This window comes from Diadema antillarum, unplaced genomic scaffold, assembly GCF_040938485.1.
Source record: "Diadema antillarum isolate AM-2024a unplaced genomic scaffold, OU_Dant_1.0 seq00000497_RagTag, whole genome shotgun sequence".
Lineage (NCBI taxonomy): Eukaryota > Metazoa > Echinodermata > Echinoidea > Diadematoida > Diadematidae > Diadema > Diadema antillarum.
Window position 1 is genome coordinate 353,073 of NW_027271456.1, and position 22,467 is coordinate 375,539.

Consider the following 22,467-nt stretch of genomic DNA (forward strand, 5'->3'; position numbering starts at 1 on the left):
GGAAAAGTTTGAACTGAAAAAAGAGGCTGTGAAGTACAGGGTCTATTCAAGTGCTTATCTTTAATACTATAAAGCCTGCTACCCGTGCCATGAATGGGTCAAAAAACTTGATGTAAACCATTGTAGCAACAACAATGAAGGGATTATCAGATTAAACTGAAATTAAGCATGCTTGATTAACACATTCTGTTCATAAGAAATGTCAACTTTCAAAGCAGTAGCATTAACTTTTCAAAAGTTATTAGAGTTGAAAGTGAAGAGTGTTCAAAGGATTTTGAAGAAATTAAAAGGGGACTCTAAGAAAAACCGGATAACATTACTTTATCAAAAAGGGGTTGTAGAAAAACAGCTGAAAACCCACTTTCCCATTCAATTTATGATCTCAAACTTAGGGATAATGTAGAAGAACAATAGCTGTTTCAGAAAATATGGAAAACTCAAAACTGACCCGGTTGACCTGTTTCACCTTTCTTGAGCCCTCACGTAAAATCAAGGGGTGTGACTTTTTGTTTGTTTTGTGATGCACGGTCATACATAGTTTTGGTTGAGACCTACTGTAACTTCAAAGTTCTAGTATGTTCAGTGTTCTAGTACAAATGTACAAGTAATACACTGATACACCTGTAGCAATATTAAATTCATGAAGGGTAGAATCCACATGGCATGTTGTGGTGTACTCTTCAGCACTTTGCAAAAACATACTAGAACATGTTTGCAAATGCCTTCATTTATGATTATACATACAATAGAACTTATTCCTTTTCATGTCATTCTGTGTGAGATGTGTACACAGTGTAAATGAATACACAGCATGTTTTAAAAATTGGTAGTCCCATCCCAGTACCTTGGTGCAGAGTAGCCTGTATGTACATCATATCATGACATGAGTGGCATACAGGGGCTTCCTACTGTACAGGTACAAATGTATCTCTCTCTTTTTATCATACAAAACACACAACAAACATACTAGTACTTGAGCTATCACAGCGAGTGGAACACTGACAAATTGCTTCCGGGTGGCACAATGAATATAACTGTTTGAAGGTCACTGTCAGGTCTGGCAGTCAGAGTATGTTTGTGAGGATGGATCAAATATTGACACAGTGCAAGTATCACTGCACCCCCCAAAGTTCTGATAAGCACAATCTCTTCAGATCTAACAGCATTTGTGATTGTAGTGGAGAGAACTCTTCAAAACTTCCAAATGAGGGCAGAGTTTGATCGTTTTGTACTGTAACTGTATAATATGCAGAATGATACAATTGTCAGTGTACAATACATTGTACGTAGTTCAATACTACATACGTACAATTGTATACATTGTGCATGCCTGTGTACATCAGCATAATATGTGTACATCGTATACAATGTAGGGTGTACCTTGGTACACTGTACAATAAATTTGTAGTGTACATTATACAACCTCTGTACATTTTAGCATGCATGATGGGTAATCCAGTACAATTATACTGAGAACATGGAATCGCAATTGAAAATGTCACAGATTCATATCCATCACAGCACTGGCTTAAAATGTCTTTCTTTTTTTTTTTTTTGTCTTTTTTTTTTTTTAAGTGCACACATGGGTGGGTTGTAATGTACACACAATGTACATTTTGTACATTGTATGGTACAAATACAATGCCATGGTAATACAATGGTATTTGTTCCATGCAGTCATCTGTATCTCGACAAATGATAAAGCATTGTACACAGTACACCGATTAGTGATTCAGTGTGTTGCTGTTGCTACAATATAAACATTACGTACATGTACAATACAGACCACCAATGGGATAGTTGTATAAATTTAGGCAACAACATCATCACCTTCCCAAAATGTACAACTCTGCCTAAAATATAACATTTGTACACTGTACCTGTACAATTGTATACATATACCTGTAAATACATACATTGTATATAGTTACCCGGTTGTACATTGTACAATTGTACTTGGTACAACTGTAACTCTGACCATGGATACCACTACATCTCAGAAGCATGTCAAACTCTAAAAAGTTTTGAACTTTCCTTCATTCTTAAAGAATTTTAGGTGAAACAAACAGAGTCCCATTGTAGGTATAAAAAGAATCTTTACTTGAATGGCACTCTTTACTGATCTGTTTGTTTCACTCAGAATTCTTTAAAAAACATTGGCTTGAATTTCCCTCAGAGTTACCACAACCCAAACACACTATTGACAAAAGGGAAAAGGTCTGCATACACAGTGCTGTGTATAGCCTTCACATCACATTGTAAATTGCACCATGTTACATTGTACACTGTACATTTGTGTGGTGCACAGTATTATCACAGCATTGGAGAGTGGATACATATGTACAAATTAATGTACAAGTGTAGGTACACTGAAATACCAACTTCCTAATGATGATTTCCTGTGAAAAACAAAAATAATGAAAATTCAAAAACAAAATATTTCATAAATCTTTTGGGGAGCTCCATGCATGGCAGGAAGAGATACAGGTGTAGCCATTAACATTTATGAGCATAAATTGTCAAAAATACACATTAAAATTTGAATGCATTACCGTACATTGTACATAAACATTCAAATGGTAAATTTCACTATGTACAATTTCTACAGTACGTTGTAAAATTTATGTGACTGTTAAACAGAGTTTGATCACAACAGAAATCTGTTTCTACAGCCAAAAGGGCTGTTTCTTTCCTTATGTTTGATTGAATACCAATACAACTGTAGTTCAAGTTCTGATTTTCTTTCTTAAGACTGATTTTGATTAGTTTTGAGGGTAGTTCCGATGTCCATCAATAGATGTTATGCACATTATCAGTGGACAGATGCGAGGCATGTAGGGAAGTACTATAAAACTGACAGTTCATCTCCAGGAATATCTGCTTTAAATATTTCATAAACCTACAAGAGCTACATGTAATTTTAGAAGCAACTTTAATACCAATGTACAGTATGTACATGTAGCATGGTCAATCAAACAATATACTCCAGTACTCCAATATTCCAATATTCAATATTCCAGTACTCAGCTGCATTGCCAAATTACAAATTGTATTGCGGTTATAGGGGACTTATTAGAATAAGACCATCTTAAATATCCCATTTAAAAAGGGATTTTAAAAAAAGAGTGTTTTGTTTGTATGTGTGTGTGTGTGTGTATGTGTGTGTGTGTGTGTGTGTGTGTGTGTGTTGTTGTTGTTTTTTTATATAGGAAATGCAGTACACAGAAGAGGGAAAAAAGAGGATTTAAAGATTAGGGTCACTCAGATATTCTGTGCAGAAATATCAATGAAAAAAAAATGTTCTTCCCAGAGAAAGCAGCACCTGTCTGAAAAAGTGTGGTCTAGAAAAACTGCTTAAAAAATGATAAGACATCTTGATTTTGGCCTTGTTTTAAGCTGCCAAATTTTGACAGAAATATGCTCCTAGGTGAGACACACTTAAAAAAAAAATTGAAATCAGTCTACCCATATGACACACAATTTTGTATTTTGGTCTAATACATGTACAGGAATCCAAATCTGCGACTCCTTGTGGGTTTTGGGCGGGATGATATTTTCAACAGAACGTTTATGGGCAAGTCCAAGATAACACGCGCGTTACGTATGGGACATTCAGAGACTTTTATGACCTGAAAAATAGTGTCAATGGCCTTTGATCATATTGAACTTTATCATGGTGATTGATATCTAGAAGAAGTATAATCATGTAAAAAATTGAGAAAAATGACTTTGACAATTATATTCTAGAAGAGAAAATATGTGCCGTTACATATGGGACCAGAAAATATTTGTTTTTTTGAACATTTTTTTCAACCTTAAAACTCTCTAAAAGTATTTCATTCTACAACTTGTAACTCACTGTGATGAAAGTCACAACACTCAAAATTATCACAGGTAAGTTTCATGTCATTAGGCAAAAAGCTCTAATTACAGGTTCTAATTAAAGACAGACATGGCGTGTTACGTATGGGACACTTTGTCCTATTCATTTGTGTGTGGAGAACCATGTTTTGGGGCATTTTGCATAATTTAATTATTAAAGTAAAATCAGTTGAAACTACTCAAATACTGATCCAGATTGTCAAGGAAACAATATTCCCCAATTTTATTCACCATCATAGTCATATTCAATCATATTTTTATATTTTTATGACCAACCTGAGAATGCATGCCCTTTGTCACCCATTCGTTTAGTGTGTGGAGAACCATGTTTATGGGTATTTTGCAAAATAATTTTGCAAAATACCCATAAACAAATTTTTGCATAATTTAATTATTGAGGTGGAATCAGTTGAAATTACTCAAATACTGATCCAGATTGTCAAGGGAACAATATCCTCCAAATATCTACCATCATTTATAATCATATTCAATTATATTCTATATTTTTGAATTAGAACTTTCCAAAAGGGCATTCAAATAACCGTAGCAATTTCAGAAAAAAACCTAAAAAAATGACCTCATTTTGTTACGTATGGGACATCTCATGATAGGACACAAGCTAATTGGCATAATCATTTGCATAATCCCTAAATTTTCATACCAAGTTAAACTATTTGATGAACTTCTTATGTCCACATATTAATCAAATATCATTTGCTTTCCTTTTCTCAATAATAAATATGAGTTTTTATAAATGTCCCATACACGTACAATGTACGTACGGTTGTAACGCTGTGTTTTACATTTATGCAAATGAAGCCCTTGAAATTTGCATAAATTTACATGATATCATTTTTTTCCTCCATGGAAATCAAAACTTCAACCCATAAGCTTCAAAATGATACCAAATATGTCAATATTGAGCAAAGATGAAATTTTGCCTTTATACAATGTATGCAGATGAGACATCACTATACAGTGACACTATGTAGTTTTAAAATATCATTCCTTTGAATTTTAGGGTGTCTTACTTGGTACGTACATTTGTAGGCTTGCCATTGCAATAAACAGGTCAGTTAAAAACATCTTCAGCAAAAATGGAGGGACCAACTCAAGGAAAATGTCTATACACTGTACATGTACAGTATTCCACCTGCTAAATGTACCAGTAAATCAAACTTCAAATGCCAACTTACAAGAGCAGCTATAGCAGTAGTAGTAGTAGTAGTAGTAGTACAATGTAGCAGTAGTAGCAGTAGTCGTCGCACTGTAGGAGTTTGTGTGGCCTTGGATGGCTTACCAAACGAGCCCTTTACTCAGGTTTTGACAGTGAAAAGTTCAGTACATTTTGAAACAAACTTGGTGTGCATCACTCAGCCAGTCTCCAAAGTTGATTGACAGCACACAGTAATTCAACGGCCAACAAATGATAAGTAATATTTTCATAGCCAGAGGTGTTAATCTACTAAATGCTGAGTAGAATTTCATTCCCTAATATTGACTGGCTTTATATTCCACCACTCACTAGAATTGTAGTATGTTAATTCAATGGTCTGTTTTTTTTTTTTCCTGTGGTACATGTAAGACCAAGAAGAAACCATAGAGCTGATGTCACTCAGTTTATTCATGTCAGGTGAGAAACATACAATGTACCACAGGCTACTACTGCAGCAATGCAAGTACAAGTGTACTTGTATCATGGGGGAGGAAAGGGGAGTGACTACCACAAGTACAGTGTATGACACAATGACTCTGAAGCAAGTGGTGAATGACATGTGTATACCTTTATACTGAGCACTTTCATACACTTGTAAATCACAAGTGTGTATGCTCAGAGCTTGACTACAGACACACTGAACATGACATCTGGAACAGCCATATTTAATAATTGTTTTGAATCCACCTGACAGGCAAGATATAAATTGCTATCAAATCTTGCTCCACACGTTTACAATGCAGTGTACATTGCAAAAACTTGTAAATCCACACATGATACATTGTATTTCAATCACGTACATTTGTATATCATGTACACAACATTTAAAGGTGACTAAAAACAAAAACACAGGAACAGTATGGTCATTTTTTTTTTTTTTCAAATTTGCACAAACTATCCTATGATAAACTATCATGTTTTGTTGTTTTGTTGGTTTTTTTTTTTTCAAATTTGCATGAATTATCCAACAAACTGTATGTTTTGTTGGGTTTTGTTTTTTTTTTCACAATATTGTGATATGGTTGCAATCCAGCACAACTGTAGGCACCTTATTCAATTTGTGACTCACTTGCTGTTTTCATTTTGTTTGTTTTTTTTCTTTGCTGAATACAAAAACATTGAGTAAGGGTATTGTTGTATGGTGAGCAATTAAGTGACTTATTATGCTCCTTTCCCTTTAAATCCTGTTGAGGACAGACTGATTTTGACATGCATTTCCCACAGACACCTGCCTAAGTATACTCACGACTAGTCTTTAATGGGTTAAAAATCAATATGTTGATATACAGGAGAGTGGATTGTATCACTGGACGCTTTTTTTTCTTTTCGGTGGTGGTGGTGGTGGTTCTAAATTCCATACTCAAGAGGATGAAATTTGGCCAAAAATAACACTAGTTATTCACATTTTGCAAAATTATGTTAACCATTCACTTCAATTTTTGAAAAACAGACTTCAAGTTACAGGGGTGGTACAGAATTGGTGGAGATGAAAATTGGGCTTTAATTTTTTTCGCGGGATACCAAGAAAACACTTGTGAAGTAGGACAGAGCATACCATTTTAAGATGATTTCAAGGTTTATTTGATAAAAATCAGGTTTGGAATAGCTGAAACATCCAAAAACAAAGCAAAACAAAACAATCGTAATAAAATGTGAGTCCCACACTTTATTAGGATACTGTAGTAGCTCAAATTGAATATCTTGGCCATTTCAAAACCAATTTTCATCAAATAAACATTGAATCCCTCTTGGAATTACAAGCTCTTTCATATTTCATGAGAGGTGTCTCACTATCTCACCAAAAAATGATAAAAACCTGAAGTTAAGTCTCAACCAAAACTGTACAATCCCTTTAATCCCTCTACAAAAAGTTGTCTTTGGCACAGTGTAAAATCACATATTCTAAACAGGATTTTCATATTGGAATATTAATCAACGTCTTTCACATCTTTTCCATGCACCAGAATCACATTTCATACTCACGGTTCAGCGCATACATTGTACATTCACAACAAGCAGACAATAAAGAAAAAAATCAGCAAATGAGGCTAAAAAAAAAAAAAAAAATATTGTATTGTATGGTAAAAAGTCTAACATGAACATTTCGAACAATTTGCGCGTAGTACATGTATGTAAATCAACATCTTCTTTGAAATCTGAGGTAAAATGTGAATTTCTTAGTGGTTCTACATTTTTAGACATATTATGTGTTTTTTGTTTGTTTGTTTTTTTCCGATTCTGGCCCATACAATGCTCTGTGAGTCTAGGCTATGACATTATGTGCGTATTGAATGTCATTAGCATGCAGAGACATTCGCATCCAGAATTACCATGCCATGTGATATCAACCACACCTGTAGATTATAAACATGGATGATAAATACTTTTTCTTATCAACATTGGGTTAAAAAAACAAAGAAATTATACAGGTAAATCAGCAGACAGAAGACTTGTGAAATTATATGTCACCAGTTCCTCCATTATAGGTCTGCATTCTGATAACATCACCTCACTGTGAAAAAAAAAAGTGTGGAACTTTACAATATTAAAAGTCTGATAACTTTTTTACTTTGTGTCAAATTTGTATGAAACCAATGTTGATCACGGGGGGATTCATCAAGTATTTTGTTAGTGATTTTCCCTGGCAAATTTGCTCTGAGCCAATCAGATAAAAACTACAAGGATTTCAGTAGGCAACCAGGCCTAGCTGAAAACAGTTGTCAATGACTGAAAAGTTTCATTAAATGATGCCGAGTACCGTGCAATTGTAGGTTAGGCCTATTTATTTTGTATTTATTAATGCTAACTGTGTAAAATTGCAGTTGAAAAGAACAATAATACATGTACAGTGTAGGCCCTATAGAGTCTTAATCCCTGGCTTAACACTAAAAACAGAGACTGTCAGAGAGAGGTCATTGTACATTTACAGGTAGCAATTATTCAACGTACACTAGATTCTATAGCAGTTGTGGCAAATGCAATGTCAGCAATTGGAAGTGGAAACTAGGTAATCTAGGTTCTAATCTATGCTAGTTTGTATTTCTGTCAAGCCATGATTCTTATATTAGCGTATTAAATACCTAAACATGCAAACAAGAATAGCTAACTTTAGATGTAACGTTACATGATGAGACAGAATCTCTTGCTGGGTTAAATAGAAAATGAACCTTGTTGAACCCATAGTCCTTGATTGGAAGATATAATCCCGATGTTGGCGATGGCAGCTTGTCCATAAAGGCAAAAGCTAAACTGGGATGGGTGTGCGACAGACAGTAGGTGACAGTGTAAGAAGAGTAGATGACAGTGAAAAAAGTTGTATGTACAATAAAAGGGTGTAATGTGTTACAATAAACCCGATAATCAGAGGAGGAAATACAGATTTCTAGCACTCACCTATTCTGTTTCCCGTTCCTGTGCGGTGTGGTAGCATACCCTGACCCGTTGGTGTCCCAGGGGATTCCGCTGTAGAGGAGGAAGAACCATCGCCTGTTCCGGGGCCATTGGAATACAATGCCAGGAGACTGTCCCTGTCCACTTCGGTCAGCAGTGATCCGTCGGGACTGCCGTGCGATGCCGATGCGCTGTGGACTGAGCCGGGTGGAGAGCTTGGGAGATCCAGCTGGAATGGCTGCACGTCTGCCATTATAGCTCCGTTGGAGTGGTTGCTGCGAAGGTTGCTTCAGACTACGGTATCCCGTGCTTGCTGCAACAGTCCGACGTGTCGAAGAAAGTTATACACGGCCTTCACTTCACCGTCGTCAGCTAACGTTAGATCTAACGAGTTAACGTTACATCGACTCATTCCAGCAAAACATGCCTTGTCGACCTGTAATAAGGCTGTAGTAATTCCTAACAACTTGCAGTAGGACCTACTTTATAATATGTGTTCCATTTCCTTTATATCACACAACGTTTCTACCCGAATGTACCCTCCCTCACTGAACTCACCCAAAAAACGTGGATTGTTCACAGCAGTCACATGCATACCACATTCGTGTAGAACCTGGCCTTTGCCTCCTCGCGTCGCATCGCGGCGTGTTTGCGTGATGATCCGGAAAATCTCAGAAATGCACTGAAAAATAGAGAATGTTTTCCGTCACTGATGGATAGCTGCTCCCCTTGACCAAGAAGTTTGTGGTAGTCTAGGGCCAGCTGTAGATACCACCAAGACAAGTTGCGAATTCTAATTCTACATTTATATAGTAAAGTGGTTTAGCACGTTTTTATTTACATAACAAACTGGAGTCTGTCGTGATCGTGTAGTGTTCGAGGCAGGAGGCTAGCTAGCAAGCTACTAATCCCACTTCAAAGTTCTCCCTCGCTGGATTGGCTCTGTGGCAACACTAAATACTGTACGCGAATCAAAGGCAAAGAAGTGACCTACTTTTCATCGCAGCCACATGACCGCAGGAACTATCCTCACGTCTGTCCTGAGCGAACAGTCCGATGACTTCCGTCTGAGGGTTACGTAATCAAATAACCTCCAAAACATAACATCGCCTCTCGCTTCTCAGCACTTGGCGATAGCGATCGCGGAACACAGCGCGGCATGTGTGTGGTGGTGTTTGGCGAGAGGGGATGGGGAGGCGTGTACGATACTCGTACAATGCATACGCATGCAGCGAGCACAGGCGGCCGCCGCGCAACGTGTAGAAGCACGATCGTCCTTCTGCGGCACATTCGTGCAGTGCTCATAAATCGGACATGTTGAGCTACGAGCGAGGCAGCTTCCGTGTACTGTACAGCTGTATACTGTACGATGACACACAAGATCAACCCATTTGGTATTTCGGTAGAAATGCAATATATAATAGATATACAGCCAACTGTTTACAAATATTGCAGATATTACACTAGAACTTTGTGAACTCATTCTCAACATGGTTTATTTATACATGATTAGTTTATTTTCTATGTATTCTGGTAAGACATAAATTCCAAATATTTACTCCTTTCTGAACTACAACCCCCTCCGTAAATAATCGAATGGCCTGGTTCCTAGGAGCTTAGTTTCGTAAGTATTTATGTGCGTGTACCATGTGTCTGTGTGTAAATTGTGTGTGTACGCGTATGAGTGGTTGGCGAATATTGCTGCTGCCCTAGACGCGCCGTGTCCTCAAATGGGGTCAAGGACACTGAACTGTTGACTGAATACAGTACCGTACGTGTGCGTGTAGTGGTGTAAAACAAAGCACACACACACACACACACACACACACACACACACACATGGCTAGTCGTGTGTGTTGTGCGTAGCTAGTTACTGCACCACTTAGTAGCTTATCCCTACCTGATACGGTCTGAGTTTTTCATCTGTTCCAACCACTGACCTGTGGTAACACGTCAGTTCAGTGGACCAAGGAGGTACCTCCTTGAGTGGACGTCCGACAGCGACAGGTGGGTACGAATAACGAATAGCTGAATGTTAACCGCCAGCACCAACCTCCACTAGCTATTTCAGGGAATAGACTATATTTGTATATTTTTGAAGACTTTTAAAACGGTGGCGTTTTATCTTCATGAAGACACTGGATAAGTTTCATGATATGCAGCAAAATTTACATTTTTGAGTGGATTATCACGATGTCATTACAAGTTCACTGAGATTATGGGATAGGCACATTAGTGTTCACTCTATTCTAAAAGTGCATTGTAAATAAATATCTATAGCATGGGTATTTCCGTTGTGCAAGTATGCCCGAACTTCTTTTTTTTTTTCCTTTTTTTTTGGGGGGGGGGGGGGAGGGGGGAGGGTCAGAGGATTTGAACGAACCCCTCCCCCCCCCCCGTCACCTCCCACTAGCGAGGAGAGTCCGCTTGAACAAAGAGTAAAGATTAGGGTAAGGGTTAGGTTTAGGGTTAGGAGTTTGGGTTAGGATTCTGGGTTAGGGTTAGAATTAGGATTAGGATTATGGTCAGGCGAAGGGTCCGGGGTATACTGCCCAGAGGGTGATTGCCCTAGACCCAATGAAATAAATGTTGATATGAAAATAAATATAAAATTGCAACTAGAGAGTGTTTGTTTATTTGTTTGTTTTTTCTGTAAAAAAACCTAATACAAATCACTAGTGCAAGCTATAATTCATTATTGATAGTTTCTTCTTGCCTGGTCGCCCAATTTTTCACCCAAAGTGTGCACCAGATTGCTGAATTTCAGTTATGAAAGTACAAGATCTCTCTAGCGGGTAGGGGGGATACACCCTCCCACACTCTCTCCCGTCCGGTCCTTTACCCATACTATAGACTTGACACACTATAGATTGACAGATTTCATTCCTTTTCATTTATCAAATGTTTCATCAAAAGTGTGCACCAGATCTGTCACTTTAAAAAAAAAGGGGGGGTTCCGTTGGATGGGAAGGGATGTCACTTAAAGGGGACTGGCAGTACTGGTTGAGGTGGGGATTCATGTTTTGAAAATTCCTAAGTGAGATAATCAGAAACCTCTTATGAAATATGAAAGAGCATGTAATTTTAAGAAGGATTCAACGTTTATTTGATGAAAATTGGTTTTCAAATGGCTGAGATTTTAAAAAAAAAGCGATAGTAATAAAAGGCGACAGGCCACACCTATTAATCTCTTTGTTTCACCTTTGTTTTTGGATATCTCAGCCATTTCAAAACCGATTTTCATCAAATAAACTTTCGATACCCCTTTATAGAATTGCATGCTCTTTGACATCTCATTGAGTGGTTTCTGAGTATGTCGCAAAACGTTAAAAGCTTAATCCTCACCTCGACCAGAATTGAACACCACCCTTTAAAGGGATGGTACAGTATTGGTAGAGTTGAGAATTGGGCTCTTAAGTTTTTGCAAGATATCAAGAAACCGTTTGCATAATAGTACACAGAGCGCACCTTTTTAAGAGGAATTCAAAATTTATTTTATCAATATCAGTTTTGGAATGGCTGAGACATCCAAAAATAAAGTAAAACAAAGTGATCATAAAGTGTGGGTCCCACACTTTATTTAATTGCTCTGTTTGGGGTATCTCAGCCATTTGAAAACCAATTTTCATCAAATAAACATTGAATTCCTTTGGGAATTACATGCTCTTTTTTATTTCATAAGAAGTTTCTCATAAACTCACCCCAAAATGTTTGAAACCCGAGATTAAGTCTCAACCAAAACGATACAATCCCTTTAACTTCTTCTTATGGTTTTCCTCCGTAAATTATTTATAGTTAACTTTGGGGATTGACAGCTTCCCGATTTCCATCAAATTCATGTGTTTTTGAGATATCTTAGTTTGAGTTCTAAAGATGCAAAAGCTCCCTCATTCTGCAGGGGCATTGATCCTGGAGGACAAAGGGGGCAAACGCGTCCCCCCCCCCCCCCCAATAATTCCCGAAATGAGGAAAATTGTCTCGCTTTTTTATAGAAAACTGTCAAAATATTTCACCCATTGTGCAACAGATCGTTGAATTTCAATTCTGAAAATTCACTATCTCCCACCGTGTGAGGGGGATACCCCCTCCCACACCCTTCCCCGTTGAAGGTCCCCTGTCATACACATGTACAATACCCTTGGGAGATTAACACATTTCTGAATACAGTATTTCATCAAAAAGAGTATATCAGACCTGTCATCCAATTCAAATTAATTCAAAAGTTCCCTCAACCTCTTAGTACACTTTTCCTCCGCTCGTTTGAAACAAGCGGGGGAAATAGGTTGAGGTTTTGTATCCACAGGTTAATTAAGACTCGGCACACTTTCGAATATTCCACAAAAGTGTGCATCAGATCATTCTGATACAATCCTCAAAAACGTAAAAGCTCCGTGGTGTGGGAAGGGACTATAGTCTCACACCCTCCCCGTTCCCCCCCCCCCTCAACTGCATGCATCACAATCAAAAGTATAAGTGTCTGTATACCGATAAACACCAATGATGTCGCACACGCGGAACAAGAGCTGAGACCTCTTATCTGATATCACAATTTAGTCATTCAATTATTCCTGTGAATAACTTTTCTTACGTATTGATAGGGGGAAAAATCCAAAAGTTTCACCGGAAGAGTACACCAGATCACTTAATTTCAGGTCAGAATATGCAAAATCTCCCGCGGGCCTCTTGTGGGACTCGGCACACTTTCGACTCACCCTGGGACTCACCCTCATCCCCCCCCCCCCCCCCTCAGTCGCTCAGATATTCCAACTCTAAGTTTTGCCCCCCCCCCCCCCCCATTGTGAAAACGGATCGACGCCCTATAGCTAAATGAGATCATCATTAACTTTATAAAAATATGCACTATATATTCAGCATCTCTTGCCTGGCGCTTTTCTTAAAACGAGCTGATAACCAATATCTCTCTACTTTTTTCCGTTGAAACTTTTTCTAAAATTCAAAAAAAAAAAAAAAATCATGAAAGAGAATTCGTAAATCTTTTTTTCTAAAAATGCATCTTCCGCTCAGTTGTTGCCCAAACTATTGATCAGGTATACATGCCTGACAAAGTCATGCCACGAGCCTTTACTGAGAATAGTGTGTTCTTTGACGTTTTTCAACTTGCAACTTGAATATTTAACTATAACGTTTCGTTTTATGTTTTTGAAGAAAATTTCCTAAATATTGGATTCGAAAAGTGCACCAGATCGCTCATTTTCATTTCTAAAAATTAAAAAGTTCCTTCGTGCGGGAGAGGGTATCTTAACATTCCCTCTCAATTATATTCACCTCCCTTATTTATTTGCCTATAAAGGAGTTTATGTATTATAAACCAAAATCAAAGCTATGCAGACTCAACCATGTGAGATTATTTTCTCCATCTTTTAAATTCGTATTGAATCATCATAGTAAATTAATTTGATATGGACAAATCGTTAGTGAAAATGATACGCCTTCCGAATGCTGGCAAAGAATAATTGTCTAAAATATTTTAATGAAAGTCTATATACAGTCACATGATATCCACCGGGTTTAGTGCAGGGAATTTGGATTGGTTCCAACAGACAATGAAGATTCTGCATGGGTGAATAATATCCCACGAGTCATAGTTCGACAATGAAAAAAACAAAAGGGCCATTATACAGCCCACAAGTCATACAGCCCATGAGTTATCACACGGAGTGTTTCTTGGGCCTTGTTTGCTTAGTATGCCGAACTCATAGGCTGTATGAGTCGTGGGCTGTATGACTCGTGGGCTGTATGACTCGTGGGCTGTATGACTCGTGGACTGAATGACTCGTGGGCTGTATGACTCGTGGGCTGTATGACTCGTGGGCTGTATGACTCGTGGACTGAATGCTATGATCCATAGGCTGAATGATCCGTGCATGAGCTGTATATGATTCGGCATGTTCGTGCATGTGTCGAACTCCTGACGTGCACTATCGCGGCTGTAAAAGAAAGGAACACGTTCCAGCTCCTCTGATCATGTCATAAAAATTATGAGAAGACTGCACAGTTTGTGAAGTAATGACAGGAGATCACGCAGACATGTTCGATTTGAGGGGGGGGGGGGGGGGTTCAGACTTGTTCCATTGTCCAGGGGGTATCGGAGACGTTTCCGCGGTGTCTTCATCATTTGCGGCAACGCCGCGGGGACGTATTTCGTTTGCGACTGTGGAGACGTCTCCAAGACGTGCTGGAGACGTCTCCAAGACGTGCTGGAGACCAAAGGGATGTTGACTGTTGCGACGATGCGGCGAAGTCTCCTCGACGTTGCGTCACCGAGTTTAGAGATCACGTGACTGAGCGTGTGCAGGCATCTTCTGACCACTTTCATGCCTTATTCCAAGGCAGCCCTGCGATGGTACATCCCAGTCAATTACGTCAAGGTCTTCACTTGGTACTTGTTCCCGACGCTGCTGCAGCTCCTTGTAATGCCTCATGGAAGAGGCCCCAACATCATTCCTGTCTTGCTTTATGGGATATCTATAAATAGATTTTAGCTCCGTCTCAAGAGTGTTACATCCATGCACCATATAGCACCTTTAAGGGCATGTGCAGAGGGGCCGCGGGGAGGGCCAAAAGGGAGGTTGAAGCAGAGCAGATTGTGGATGATGAAGCAGCATTCGGGGCTCGAGAAATTGAGGAAGATGTTTCCATCGGTGATTCGATGAGAAGACCGTTCTCGAATTGGTTTTTATACCTTGTCAGGAGATTTCTTGGACGTCGCTGCACTGTAGGTCGCCTTAGCCTGAGAGAGAGCGCAAGCTTCTTCATCTTTTTTCTTTCTTTCTTTTCTTTTCTATTTTATTTTGTCTCTTGAGTCGCTCGAGTGGTCATAGCCTCTGTTGATGACCCTGCATGGGATGCTGGAGTCCGTAATGTCGATATTGATATTGACGCAAAAATTCTGGTGAGCTAAACGAGCCAGGGACATCGAGCTTGCGCCGAGGTTTGCTCGCTTCGCTCATTAGGATTTTTGCCTCGACATTGACTCTTTATACGGACCTTCATATACACGTGGATTGAGTGAATGCATCAATCAATATCATAGTAAAACACATCAGTGAAAGTTTGGGAAAAATCGGATAATCCTTTCAAAAGTTACGAATTTTTAAAGGACATTACTTATCTGCGCAGTCACTGCTGGATGAGAAGACTTATACAGTGTATGATGCCTGTGTGTGCGTGTGTATTTTTTATACATGGAGTCCTTGACGGATTTTGAGATGCCCTCACCTTCTATAATTCACAAACTTTACAAGCTATGCTTTTCTTGTGAATTCCTCTTTTCCATGTAGAGTTATAAATTAAGATTGTGTTGCTTATACTTGTTTATTTATCCAAACCAGAGTTGATATCATTATAATTATTGTATTCATGGTTTTTTTTTAACTTATGTGATTCAAAGTTCCTTTAGATATTATTTACTCATGTAAGCGATATTACTTTGTATTACTTTATATGGAAATAAAATAATTTTGAATTGAATTTGATTTAATTTATTGAATTGAATCGAATTAAATTGAATTGAATGTCACATGCGTACAGGGATATATTGAAAATACTGCATGGGTATAAAGAAAATTTCACTCTTATAAAAACATAAGTGCACAATTTTCGTCGACTTGTCACTGACTAAGGTAATATTATTACCCCAGCCTTCTGAAAGAGGCAAGTCAAGCGTTCTTTTATTATGCGAGAAAAGTGAGAATAATATCTTTAAGTTTCTTAAAATTTTCTTTATCGTTCTGCAGAATAGTCGTGACATTACAAGCTGTAGAGGTCTTGTCATCCAGCAGTATAAGCATGCAGAAACTCCGAAAATGCATAACTGTTGAACGGATAATAATTATACGATTTTCCCTCAAACTTTCACTAATGTGTTTCACCAATATTGCTGCTTTCACTCAATCTACGTGTCGATGAAGGTGGACTTGTCCTTTAAACAACGTGAGGGCCATCGACCAGACTCGGAGGCTTTATAATAAGAGTGGCGGTGGCTTACTGATCAATCGTGGCGCCGTCTCCGCCAGTAAAACAGAAGCTTATTATAAATTTTATACCCGCTGTAGGTGCGATTGTAAAAGAAGGCGATTATAGATTTTATAGACGAGCAGAGCCCTTCACAAGGCTGTGAAAACGAGTAATAGTTCAGATTGATGCTGTGATGAGCTAGTCTAGCTTCCAAACCGTCTGCTTGCACTATTTTGCTTCCCACTAGATTATCAACTCCCTCTAACGACGAACGAAGTTAATGCTGAGCCGGATGTTCCTTCCTTTGCCTTCGTTGAAGGCGTAAACTTCGTCGTCGCAAACACATTTTGTCGAAGGGCATGACATAATGTATAACAAAGGGTCTGGAACACGACTGATGATGAATACTATACAGATCGTGATGAGAAGTCTATCAATGGAAAATTATTTTCCTTTATTAAAAAAAAAAAGTGAAGAAAGTGGGTCCAGTCATAGTATTTACCCTATTAGATCAACATAGATACCAACCTATCTATAACAAAGAGCTATTACATGGTACGTATATAATTTGCTTACCACTGTTATTCCATAATAATTTTCTTTGCAAACAACTATATAAAACAACAAACCAGTAGTGACATCATAATGTATTCACCTATCAACCTCTTCATTCCTCTAATGATTTATCAGATTCTGTCTCTGTTTGTTCTCCTGTCATATAAACATTATTTCTGTCAATGTTCAAAATAATTTATGTCAGTTCTCATGTCATTATTGCTCTTTTCCCCCAGCTTCGTTGGTACCACATCAGATGTCTTTAATTTTCATATTTCACCTAATTATCCCTGAAATCAGTCATATCAAATCAAATTGATTTATTTTTCTTCATCACGGTGTAGTTTTTTGTCAAGGTGTAGCGTTTTATTGTTCTTCTAGCTAAATGTGTCATTGCTAAGAAAGGGACGGCTGTTGAGCATGTTGCAGCTGCAGCTCTTTACAGTATGGCTGGTGTACGTGTTGTTGGGTTTTAAAAAAATAAATTTTGATATTGCATGGCATGTTTCATGACAAAATAATAACTAAACGTAATTCATCAATGGTGTACATTTTTGTTGTGATCCATTGCACGGCATGACGAAATAATGATTAGACACAATCATTTATAAAGATTAATGGCACATTTTTGCTCTATGATAAATCAACACTTTTATTGTTTCAATCTTCTACCAGCAAAACTGAAGAAAATATCCAATAAATAATAAAATGAATACATGCAGGCTGCAGAACGTTGGTGAACAGACCCTGGAAAGACGTCCTAGTATTCTTCGAATTTCAAGGCAAATTAAAAAAATATATATATATAGTGTTTACTTTGTAAGAATCTTTCAAGTGTGATACTAAATAAGCAAAGATTGTACACCTACTACATGTACTTTTATAATAACACAAGTTGATCCGGTGAACTATAGATGGCGCGCTTTATTGTTTACGATGGTTGCTATGCGGAAATGATTGTGAATGCAACACACGTTGTGGTCATAACCCTAACAACGATGCTACTGTGTACTAAAATAACGTGTGTACAGTATACTGTGTGGTCAACCGGTAGCTTGACGACATCATCGACGCAGAAACAAACTGAAGAGACCCGGTGGCGGTACCCTATCGAAGTCATCAGCAGTGTGGCCGTCGGTGCTAATTAATACTCAGAGCAACGGATCTACATGCGGTCTTAATTACCAGTCTGCATCTACGCTCTGTGTTCGCTGATCGAATCATCTATAGATTGTAGAACTAGCAGTAAAATCTCTTCACTGTCAGTAGTGTCAATTTGAAAAGTTCCACCCAAGCAATATGTCGACCAATATCAGCACTAGAAGATTTGACTTGCATCAAACTAGCTCCGGAAGAGGATTGGATTATCGGCCCGAATACTACTTTCCTGCGTCCGATTTTAAGGTACGTCTCATACTCATCGTCTCAGTCATATTTCATAGTCGTAAATCAATCCATAGTAGGCCCTATACCCTAGGGCGACCTACTAATATCATTTAGCCAAAGTAGGCTTACAAAAGACTCCGAAAAGTATTGAATGCGTGCCACACAGTCAACTCGTGTAAGTTTGGATCCACCACATTCCTTGTGTAACTTGTAGAATTTGTCTACTTGTAGTTTACACTTACACTAACAGTAAGTGTACTTGTAGACCCCACCGTGGCACATAATTTTAATCATCAATGATAAGATTGTAATGTCGTTATCAAATAAACTCTGATCATTACAGAGGTAGAGTGTCTAGCATGCATGGCAAATTTCCACGGCTTTTCCAATAAAAATGCGTGTTGTTTTGCTGTGCATATATAAAAAAATTGTATGGCCTAACGTTACAGTTACTGGCGATACTGAGTTAGATATCTAACATAGACATCAACTCGTACGTCTACTGGCTAACTAATGTTGTAATATGAATATTGAACTATCCCATGACTGTACCATAAGTGTACAACACCACTTACCAATCTACATGTAGTAGTAGTAGCTATTAGGTGGTTCTACATGCCATTATTTTGTACTGACTCTACGATTAGGACATTTCGAGATATTAAATCGTTACAGCCAACCTACATCTGTCTTTCCACCTGTAGATCTAGTTGACCAGTCATTCTTTTCTTGTAAAGACATAGGCTGTACTGATATTTAATGAACACTATTTTGTCACTGTACTTCATGTTTCTTGTCTCCACCAACAGACGACCATTAACAATCCGCTGCCCCCAGAGCTTGCCAAGCAAGATGAAATCATCAAGCCTTTTCAGACAACCACTGGAGAAGCTCATAATTACAAGTATCATGGAGGTCTTCTGTCCAACAATCAACATCAAAAGGCACCAGGGCACTGGAATATTCATTACAACAAGGACCTCAGAGAAAAGGTATGAAGAAGATGAAGTGTGGATGTTTTGCTTTTTTTTCCCGTTAGATTGTAATCTTGATACAGAACAGGGGCCCGTTTCATAAAACTTGCCATCAGTGACAAGTTGTCATAGATGTGACAAGCTACTGAAATCCTTGCATCTGATTGGCTGAGAGAAAATTTGTCATAGAAATGTGGCAGTTGTCACTGATGAAAAGTTTTGTCACTAGCACCGGTTTTGTGATAAATTGTAGTTTCATTCGTTACCAAATGGTTTACAGGTTTAAAGTTGTATGTTCATGCTTGCTTTGTACACGTAAGTGTTCTAATATGCTTCTCCATTTAATAATCAGTCATGTTTTAGCATCAATATTAGTTTTACATAATACAAGTATGTCTTATTTTAACATGTGCATGTTAAGCTTCAGTATCTGAAGCTGTAAGCTGTGCCTACACAAATTTACTTAAAGAGTTACATTCTAAAATCTTGAGATGTAATGCTTTCATGGTAGTGATTTATTCAAGTACTTACAATCAATATTTTTGTGTCTTTATATTTTAGTTGCAACAGAGGGGCTGGCGCAAACCTCTAACCATGGGTCATCAGGAAAGTGAGGCCCAATCACAGTACAAGGGAGACCAGATGCAGCTTGGTGTAGACTTCGACAACAGGCTGAGCGGCAACCCTCAACCAACTACCCTGCAAACGCATCATCTGAATTCTCCGGCGCCAGTCAGGGTAAAGCGCAATTTTCATGTTGTACTCTTATTGCAGCAATTCCAAACTCACGTATAAAACAAACAAAACAAGTCAAAAACAAACAACTTTAAAAAAAATGCTGTACAGAACATCGTATAAGTACTTTGTGTAGAAACTGAACAGACAAACAGACATCGTGTAGAAATGTGAAGTGATAGCAAAGTTGGATGAGTTCTGAGAATATATTTTTTTAATGTGTATTTTTATCACAGTGTTAAAACTACTGTAACTCCATAAAAGCAAGTTTACTGCCTTAAGACTTGCTGGTATTTATGCAAACTCACCCAACATATTACATGTACATTGAAGACTATAGACCTTGACCTCTCTAAATACACATACAAATATTACAATGTACCAAGGTATATGGATGTATGTTGTGACAGTTAATAAAGACCTTGACCTGGCCAGATACGATGGACATGTAGACTTAACATATAGTGTGTTTGTATGTTGTATTTTCACAGGACAGTGTACCCAAGTTCAAGCCAACTCTTGTCCGCGATGACGGTGTTCTTCAGAATCTCGACATTTATGTGCCAACTTCTCACCGAGTTCACAAACGATTCACCCGCCATGAACTGGATGACTACCCAAAGAAAGATGCTGCCACCTACTGGCGATGCGAGGACTACACACAGGCTTGGGGTCACGGCACTAAGCACAAGTAAGTACTGGAAATTAAATCATCACAATATTTGTGTTATCATTTTTTGTTTTACTCTCCATGTGAAAACAACAACAACACATTTTAGACAATTGTAGACTGTTTACATTTATTACAACTATAATTGTACATGGCAGTACATTATAGGTATTCATTATATTGTGTGTACAATGTACACTCCTCATTTCACGTATACATGATCAACTCCTCAAAACTCAATGCAAAACTTTTTGCCTGTAATACCAGATATGGATGTAGTGCATTTATCATGAGATTAATGATCTATTGAACAAGCTTGTGATATATTCATTAGCTTTATGAAGCTGACAAAACAGATGTTGCTTTCTGATACATAATAGTACACTATGTCCTCTTGTTGTAAGAGCATTTTGCCATAGAAGCATCTTACAATTTGAATACAATATTCACTTACATGTAGCTGGCTGATCAAATGAGGTAATAAGTGATAAACTTTTTTTGTCCTGAAACTTATAAATATCAGAATGTTATTTACTGAGAGATATTTTCATCTGACATAATTCAACAGCATGTAGGTTATGCGTGTACATGTAGCTCATCTAATACAAATGTATAACACAGGGTACAGTCTGCATCAAAGCATATTACCATCGGTGAAATATGAGATTTTGTTTGAATTCTGTGAAAAGTGCTGGTTTTGAATTGAGTGTAGCCATATCTTTTTTGACTGTGATATTAGAGGTTAATTTGTTTTTCCCTCGATATTTGTTCCACCAGCCCTCTCCCCAAGGCAGCTGAGGTTCACAAGCGCCCCCCAATGACAGATGAGATGGTCTTCAAGACACCTATCCAGGAGCCAGTCCGCTGGCCAGAGCGATTCCAGCGAGTCCCCCACAGCGGCATGAAGTCCACAGCTACCAGTTCCTACCAGCAACCCTCTGACCCCAAGATGACCGAGCTATTCTCATGTCCAGTGGACACTCCCTGGGTCATCCCCAAGGCAGGCCCTGCTCAAACCTTCTCTGTACCAAACATGTACACCACGGAGTACAAGACGTATGCAAGTGGCAAACCAATCAACGTCTGAGCTAGTCTCAAGTAGTGTAAAAATCATGGACATAAGATGCAAGTTTGAACACTCTGGAGCTGCGTTCCCTGATCCTACATCAAATGAGACCAAAGCAGATAGCCGTGGACTGCTTCCCATTACTACCTTACGCTGTAAAGCAAGGCTTGTTGTCAGTGTATGCCATTGAGGATATGTGATCTGCTGCTGTATACTGGTAAAAATCTATAATAAGATGACTGGTGGTTATTCAAATTGAGAAATAACAATTCAAGTGATTTAATATCATTGTCATTATACCTTTGACAGTCTCTTGTATGTATGCAGAAGATCAAACTATTGTTCATCAGCTGCCAAAACTACAAATGGGAATTTCACTCAATTTAGTATTATGTCATGGTACATTGCAGTTAAAACGTTTTAGTAACAATAGAGTCCACTACCACCAAGTTTGTTTCAATCTTCTTCACAATGATGTTCAGATTCAGTTGTTGGTTTGACACAACAGATGATAAACCATTATACCAGTGACAGGATGATCATAAAATAACTTTTCTGTACTCTCCACCAGCCAGGATTGTGCCTTTGTATTCCAATGTTTATCTGTCATACCATG

The 22,467-nt window shown here is 38.2% G+C and overlaps 2 protein-coding genes across 2 annotated transcripts in view; one reads left to right on the plus strand and one right to left on the minus strand.

The window, feature by feature from the left end:
- Positions 1-9,626, minus strand: part of LOC139733818 (retinoic acid receptor alpha-like) — a 211,022-nt gene extending 201,396 nt beyond the window's left edge. Inside the window, exon 1 of the mRNA XM_071644624.1 lies at positions 8,492-9,626. Coding sequence (XP_071500725.1) covers positions 8,492-8,741 — 250 coding nt within the window. The 5' untranslated portion in view covers positions 8,742-9,626. The remainder of the gene's footprint in view (positions 1-8,491) is intronic.
- Positions 9,627-18,104: 8,478 nt separating this feature from the next.
- On the plus strand, positions 18,105-21,872 carry LOC139733819 (stabilizer of axonemal microtubules 3-like). The gene is made up of 5 exons (XM_071644625.1): positions 18,105-18,424; positions 19,216-19,398; positions 19,942-20,118; positions 20,607-20,806; positions 21,563-21,872. The coding sequence occupies exons 1-5, from the start codon at positions 18,320-18,322 to the stop codon at positions 21,870-21,872; spliced, it is 975 nt and encodes a 324-aa protein (XP_071500726.1). The 5' UTR covers positions 18,105-18,319.
- The last annotated feature ends 595 nt before the right edge of the window (positions 21,873-22,467 follow it).